The following is a 7,500-nucleotide window of genomic DNA, read 5'->3' as shown; positions in this document are numbered from 1 at the left end:
GAGTCAGGGTGGGAAATCTCCAATTAGCACCAATTAGCGAAGTTGCTTCCTACAGAGGAATTCTGGGGACATAAGAAAAAAAAATAATCTCCCAGAATGCCTGGTTGGAGCATTTATTTACCAGGTGATGGGACTCCTGAAGAATAACTTGATGAGGATTTGCGCCTGTGGGACTTGAATACAGATACTACTTGGAACTTGCCTGCTCGATTTGACTGGTCAATCATAGGCTGTACTATTCTTCTTCTGGCATTAATAAACCTGCAACAGAATACAAAGAATAGAAGTCCTTTCATCAGCTTGCTTCTCTGTTTTGAGAACACCTCTGCTTTAAAACTGACAGGATTTTAGCGTGCTGTGGAAATGTGTTTTGCTTCACGTTGCTTTTTTAAAAGAGTATAATTTCACTTTAAAGGATTTTCCTCTAAGTGCTCAGAAATTGTAACGGGTAACACGCTTATCTTACTAGCCAGTTTAAAGCTGGATTTGCCAGAAGGCTTTGAACAAATAAATGCGACCGAAAACTTGTGTTAAAAGACAATTGTTTCTTTAACTTCTTCTAAGTGGCTCAGATCCTGGTTAAAGTTCACAGGCTGGGAGACTTTCTTTTCCCCTTTCCATGTTAGGGACCCAGCTCCCCTTGCAGCTGGCCATAAATGAAGACCAGGCTTTGCCACTCCGTGCTTTCACAAGGTATCGTTAGGTCAGCAAAGCCATCAATTAGGCTGTCTGAAGTTTTATCACCAGCGCAGCAGCAATAAGTGCCGGCCCAGAAAGACTTCTGCTCTTCTACAACTCCTGTAGTTGGAGCCTGTAAAGGCGAGGGTCGTTTGGAGGTCAGTGCCAGCTGGGGGCCACCTCTGTGTCCAAGCGGGGACGCCCCGTGCAAGGCGACCGCCCGCCTGCCCTCAACTCAGGCACCTTTCAACTCGTTAGAAACCCCCAGCCACAGGTACATGTGGTTAATATTAGGCCCAAAATAACCTTTTTTTTTTTTAATCTCGAACTGGGGTGGTTGCCGAGGCTTTTGAGCACTGGCAGTTAGTTGGCTGTGGAGCCTGGATTTAATTTTGCTAGTAATCCAAAAATAAGTGCTTGCATATTTCTTATTAGCTTAATGTGCAGCAATCCACATCAACACAAGCTAAGCTAAATTAATTTCCCTAAAATAATTTTAAAACTTGCCTATTCACAGAATATCTTTGAAAACGGCAATTTTCTATCACTCGGGAGCCACACTTGTTTTTGTCCCTTCTCTTTGTGTTTGAGAACACTTTGGAGCCTTCGCGCAGGTTTTGTGTGCTATTTCACAGCTCAGGCTTTCGCCTGGTGACCCTTAAGGAGTGCTAATGAAGTCGAATACTAGCGTTTAATCCTCTTCAGAAATACTAACATGCCCATCATCCAAAACAGCCTCCAATAATTGCCATTGGGCCTGATCCAACGCCTAGCAAAGTCTTTGAGTCAGTTAACTGAAAACTAAGTTCATCTGCTCATTTAGTAAATTGCTAGCCTTTATATAGCATCAACTCTGCAAGGCTTTTTGTCGTGCTTCCCTCACTCCCTCCCACCCTCTGGAAAAATTCCTTCGCAGATAACAAAGGGTGGTGGCACACCTTCGATTGCATCTTCTGTAATCACAGGCATGGAAATTTCATCAGACAGATGCATAAATGCTACAAGTAACACTAAAGGGTTCTTTTGCATCTCTCTGTTTACATCCAAAAGACATTCTTTATTCTTTAGGAAAAGTATCATTCAGTTGTCAGAAATGTCATCCTGCCTCAGAATTAGTCATGATTTCAAGTATTAAAATAAAAACTCAGGCACAATCAATATACTTGTTTATTCCCTTCTGACTGTGGCACAGTGAAGGCATCTCCTACCCCAGTGCTGTGATTTTGAAGTGTGTTTCCGTCCTCAGAGACAAAGGTCCCTGATAGGACTTATTTGCTAAGTTGCTTTCCAGTAATGCTGCTGCGCTGACCAAATGGAGCCTGACCTGAACCTCCTCCATCCAGCACGCCTTTTATCAGCTAAAGTTAAGGCCAATAGAGATTAACAGGAAAGCCTGATAAGACTGTTTTCTCTTCTCCTATGAGCTTCTAATGGTGTATACAGATGGCAAGGTTTTAAAGAATGGAATGAACACTTATTTGTGCCTGTAAAAAATCACAGAAACACCCCCCCACAGACGCACACACTTTCCATCTTACTAACCCCTTTTCTTCAACCAGGCCACTCTTCAGGAAAACCAAATTGCTCTTTCATTTTTTTTATTTAAACCCCAACCACTTTTATTATTTACATCTGGTGGTCCCCTTATTTATGTCCCTCTCCATTTCCCTGCACACACACCCCTGCTCACAGGGCTGCGAAGCATTATGGGCCTTGGCTCTCAGCAGGAGAACTCCACACTGTCTTCAAACAAATAATTAAGGGGAAGGTTAAAGGTTCACCCAGAGGTCATATCTTTGGATACTCCTTAGAAAGTTTACATTAGTAAGAAATGGGTGCCCTCTGAAGTGTTCTTTCAATGGGCTCGCACAACACGGCAGAGCATTAAGAAAATTCTACATCCTTAAGGGTTTCAGGTGACATCTGCTTTACCTCTGAGCATGGAGACTGGGATACTCTGCTCCAGCCTTACACATTCGACAGTCTCCAAAGACTAAGCCTTTGGGACAGCTGTTGAAAACACCATTTTGCCCAGCCATTCACTCCCAGAAGAGCGTGGCCTTATTTTATCCTGCCGATGCAAATAAAAGCAGTCTTTCACTGCAAACTCTACCTAGAAGCTATTCACTAGTTGTTTTGGCCATGGGAGATCAAGCCCCAAAAAGTGAGTCCTCCATATTTGTTTTCCTACCAAAAAAAAAAAAAAAAAAAAAGGCAATAAAAGTGATATCATTTGTCCAGTTAAAACTTGTGAAAAAGAGCCCTTGGGTTTGATTTCTGATTTCATTATTTCTCCATTTTTCTTTTGCACATCTGCATAACAGCAGGTGCAAGCAGTGTCCTCTAGACCATCAACACTTCATCTAGAGAGAAGATACACTGATGTATACTTGGAAAGATATAGGAGCACAGGCTTTAGGCATCCAGGTAATTTTGGAATTCCATTTCTATGGCTCCTCTGAAAAATCTTGTCCATAAACAGCATCAGTTATACCCACCAGTGGGTATGTCGGAAAAATGACACATGGAATTATTTATATTTGCAAGATTGCAGGTGCAAAACATACATTTCAGGTGAAGCTAAAAATCGAATCCTAGTTTCACTAGCAGTAGCTACATCATGTAATGCATCAGCACAATTGGTAGACGAGGACACAGAATGCAGTGTTTGTACATTTTTATTTATTCCTTATATTGCTCCATAAATATGCACAGTGCATAACAGAGACGTAGATAACAGAGTCCCTGCCCTAGCCTTCACATTTTTTGAGGACTGTTTTTGAATCCCTCGGAGAGCCATGTCCAGGGCCAAAGTAAAACAAAATACAGCCTTTTGCACAGCACTTCAGTTTGTGTTGCAGAAACACTCTGATGTTGTTTTGGCACAAATGTCTTCAAAAGACATTAAGAGACAGGTGAAAAAAGAGAACACCAATGCCACTGTTTTCAGCATTATTTGGAACCCTATAAAAGCAGAATTCACAGCTCTGCTCCTGACACTAATTGCTTACCTTGCTCATACCCTTCACCCAGAGGCCAAAGATTGAATGGCCTGAAAAGATGAGTAAAATCTATCAAAAAGACATGGATTTCTTTGTTACTCTGCTGTTAATAGTAATTCCTATTATTTGGATGATAGCAGCAGTTAGAGGACCCAATGAAGCTCAGTCTCACTCCACCCCATGCTTCACAACCACACTGTCCAAGAGAACTCAGAGTCTGAACAGATTTCCAGGCAAAGCCTGGGGGAGAGGAGAGACGCCTTCTCCCTGTTTGCAGAGGGGAACAGAGACAGAAGGAGATTAAGTGACAAGGCCAAAGTCATACAAGAGATCTTTGGCAGAGCCACACACCCAACATAGATTTCCTCAGTCCTCTTTCAGCACTCCTACAATCTGCTATCCATATGCTATCTTTCCTTTGTTCCCCCAGCTTAACAGTCAGCACACTGGCAGGGGACTGCAAAGAGAGCTCACATTGCCACTGTTTGTGCCTTACCTGCTGTGTAGATAAAGATGGGTCATCAGCCTCCAGGGTTCGAGGCAATACCTTCACAAACTCTACATTCATATGGTACTTGGTCCACATTCCAGAATGATAAATGAGGTGTGTAACGTTTAGAAATACATGTCATTGACATAGCAAGCTCAATAAAAAACTCACTCCCAGCATTTTGCAAATGACAGATTACCAACCTTGCGTATTCGAACAATAGCCATTTGAATAGAAAGGTTTTTTGCATCTTGTATTTTTTTCTTTAATTGCTAGCTAAAGCACATCTATTTCCTATAGCCAGAGTCTGTCTTTCTCACACAAGTAGTTCTGGTAACTTTTGTGGGACAGTTTATAAGAGCACAAATGAACAAGACCTGTCTCAAAATGCACTTTTATATAGACTTTTAAAGGAAGTAATTTCACTTTTACCTGCTTACAGAAAAACCCAGTAGAGCAGAAAAGGTGCACTAGTGAATATGCAATGTAGTCTGGTGATTTGGTAGCACTAGTCCTAATTGGTTCCTACCACTGATAATTAGCATGACAATATAATCAAAATATATGCATTTAATCACATCTCTTCAAATAGAGACTTGGTTTTCTTTGTCCAAAATAAATATGCATTCTGTACTTCATAGGAAGCCCTGCAATTAATCTTCTTTATATATTTATCATATTTTATCTCAAGTCATATCAAATGACATTAAACTCAAATTTGCATAATACATTTTATTCTTAAATAATGTTCAGATAAAATCAGAGCTATTTCTGCAAAGTGTAAAGAGAATAAATAGCAAATAGTGATCTCTTAATCTGCTTTTTCAAATCTGGCACACTCAAAAATAATTTTGTTGTTGTTTCCATTGTCTTTTTTACACATACTGTACATATATTTTGAAACACTGGGACCACACCGTAACTGAATCTGCCTAAGATTAGTTCTTGAAATGAACTGTTAGTGACTGTACTGATTGGCAATCAGAATTAGAAACATCTCCAGCTTTGCTTTATGGCTATCATGGAAAATTCACTTTAAGTATGTAGGGTCACAACAGGTCTTGTTTCAGGAGGATGAAGTGCACAAATGCTTAGGGAACTATAATTCGTTCCCAACTTGGGGCCTAATCTGAACTCAAGCAGAGAGTGATATTTAACTCCCGTCACTTGTCTGTATGTCTAATATCTTCTGCGAGATGAACTGGTGCCAAACTGAGCCAGTCCCGCCCCAGCAGTGTAGACTGCTCCCCATGAGAAACTGAGGAACAATGTGGAGCCACCACGTACAACTCAAAACTTCAGTGTCAGTCTTCAATCTGGATTTCCACTTAAAATATCTATCCCAGAAAACGAGGTGCTAAAATATTGAATTTATTTAACAAACCAGCCACTGCATAAATCGGTTCTCAATTCTTTATGTGAAAACCAGAGAAATAAACAAATTTGTGAGATGAATTCACAATCAGTTCCTTAAAAGGATTAATGACAAGGAAAGTTTTGACTCAATTTTAGCCCAAGACATTTCTGGTCTTAGACTTGAAAAGGACAGAAGTACTGAATGAACATTTTTACAGACTTAGTCATAGAAATAATAAAAATACAAGTAACGACAATAGCAACATTAATTTGGGGTTAGAATTGTTTGCTTTCTGTCATCTGAACAAAAAAAAAAATTAAAAAAATTTTTAGGTGCCCAGGGGAACAGTCTCGCAAGATTTTTCAAAAACCTGCCAAATGTGGATGAGCTCAACTCTTATTAAACCTACATAAACGGGAGCTGAGCTTGAAGAATAAATGGGGTCTAAGCACCTGCTTCAATGTTTTTGCTGAGTAAGAGTCTAAGAATGCATGCTAAAAAATAATCCAAATGTTTTCACCTTGGATGGGGAAATAAATCCTTGCCTAAATGATGTTTCAGTATTTGGACTATGAACATGTCAGTGTTTAGCTCAAGTGCATATGCTACACTGATCCCTTGTTGCCCAAGAATGCCCTAATTTTGAAGGGAAAATAACCAATGAAAGAGTCACAAAAAATGTTTTCCTAAGCAACCCAGAAAATTACTTCTTTCCCAGGCAGAAAAAATAACTTTAAAAGTCGTGAGCTGCTCAGAGCAGTCTGAAAGAATGCATTAGGAAAGACTAATTTGCAGAAACACTTTTATCAATATCCACCCCCTGCCTTTACAGCACTCTTTGCCTATCACCTAAACTTTTATCCAAGCAAGTAAAATCTATTTATCTTAGTTTATTTAATTTCTTCCTCCACTATGTATTCTTAACTGACAGAATTAGGTTTAGGCGTCCTTCAGTATGTGTATGTACAAAAATAGTTGAAAAAGCCCTAGTTTATGCTTCACTGAATCTATGCCACACCTGGTTACCAACTCATATTTGCAGCATTCCTTATAGGAAATTTAAAAAAAGCTGAGTTAGTCACCTGGAAATGAGCTATCTAAATAAGGCTTCCCTAAGTCATGAATATTGAGAAATGGAGTCAGTTACACGATTGCTTTTGAGAGGAAGCGGGAGGGACAGGCAGGTTTATTCCCTGGCAAAGCTTCACCTAGTTTTGGACAGCCTTGTTAGAGAAGGGGGGTTAAGGGCTGTTTACACCAACTTTCTCAAGCTTATTCAGACATCTCACATCTGTTAAAGGTGTGATTCAAAGGACCTAAGTCAGCATCCATGTTTGGTGAAGACTTCAGAAGATGACAGAGAACAACTTAGCTGGGTGCCTGAGGCAGCCTGAGGTAGGTGCTAACCATCCCAAAGACTTCTGCCGCATCTTCTATGTTTATGTTGGACCTCCTAAAAATACGTCGTGCTATTTGGAGCTGCCAATTGTTGGAAATCATGATTTCGCTCGTCCTGTAACTGTGAGACTGTCCTAAAAAAATCAGAAATTTAAACAGTGCTCTTCCCAATGTTTACTTTGCAAGTTTTTCAGTCATTGCGCCACATTTTTAAAATGCTCTTCTCAGCCACAAAATCTAGAAACTTATTTGAAAAGATTCTCACATAACCATTGTCTCCTGGAGCTGGGACCTCGAGTTAACATGAAATAACTTGAGCCTTGTGATAAAATCATAAGAATTGGCAAGACGAGCAACTATTCACCTCAGAGGAAAATCAGCCTCGTTAAACGTGTAACTCTCGGTTACCAGATTACTCCTTCCGAGCGCGGAGAAACCATTTGGCTCTGCCGAGGAAGGCCCCGGTGGCTGTCACGGGGAGCACCGGCACCGCAGCACAAACCGCGGGAGCCGCCCAGCCCTCGCCCCGGGGCACGGGCTTGTGCGCAGGGGCTTCTCCGGCAGGGAAGGAAAGG

The 7,500-nt window shown here is 40.7% G+C and overlaps 1 protein-coding gene across 1 annotated transcript in view; it reads right to left on the bottom strand.

Annotated features, from left to right (window-relative positions):
- Positions 1-7,500, bottom strand: part of MEIS2 (Meis homeobox 2) — a 173,808-nt gene that overhangs the window by 6,351 nt on the left and 159,957 nt on the right. Inside the window, exon 10 of the mRNA XM_017741632.1 lies at positions 203-261. Within this exon, the coding sequence (XP_017597121.1) occupies positions 203-261 (59 nt within the window). The remainder of the gene's footprint in view (positions 1-202; positions 262-7,500) is intronic.

The sequence above is a fragment of the Corvus brachyrhynchos genome, unplaced genomic scaffold, assembly GCF_000691975.1.
Source record: "Corvus brachyrhynchos isolate BGI_N302 unplaced genomic scaffold, ASM69197v1 scaffold115, whole genome shotgun sequence".
Classification (NCBI taxonomy): Eukaryota; Metazoa; Chordata; class Aves; order Passeriformes; family Corvidae; genus Corvus; species Corvus brachyrhynchos.
The sequence above is the reverse complement of the archived record's forward strand: the minus strand, read 5'-3'. Positions and strand labels throughout refer to the sequence as shown.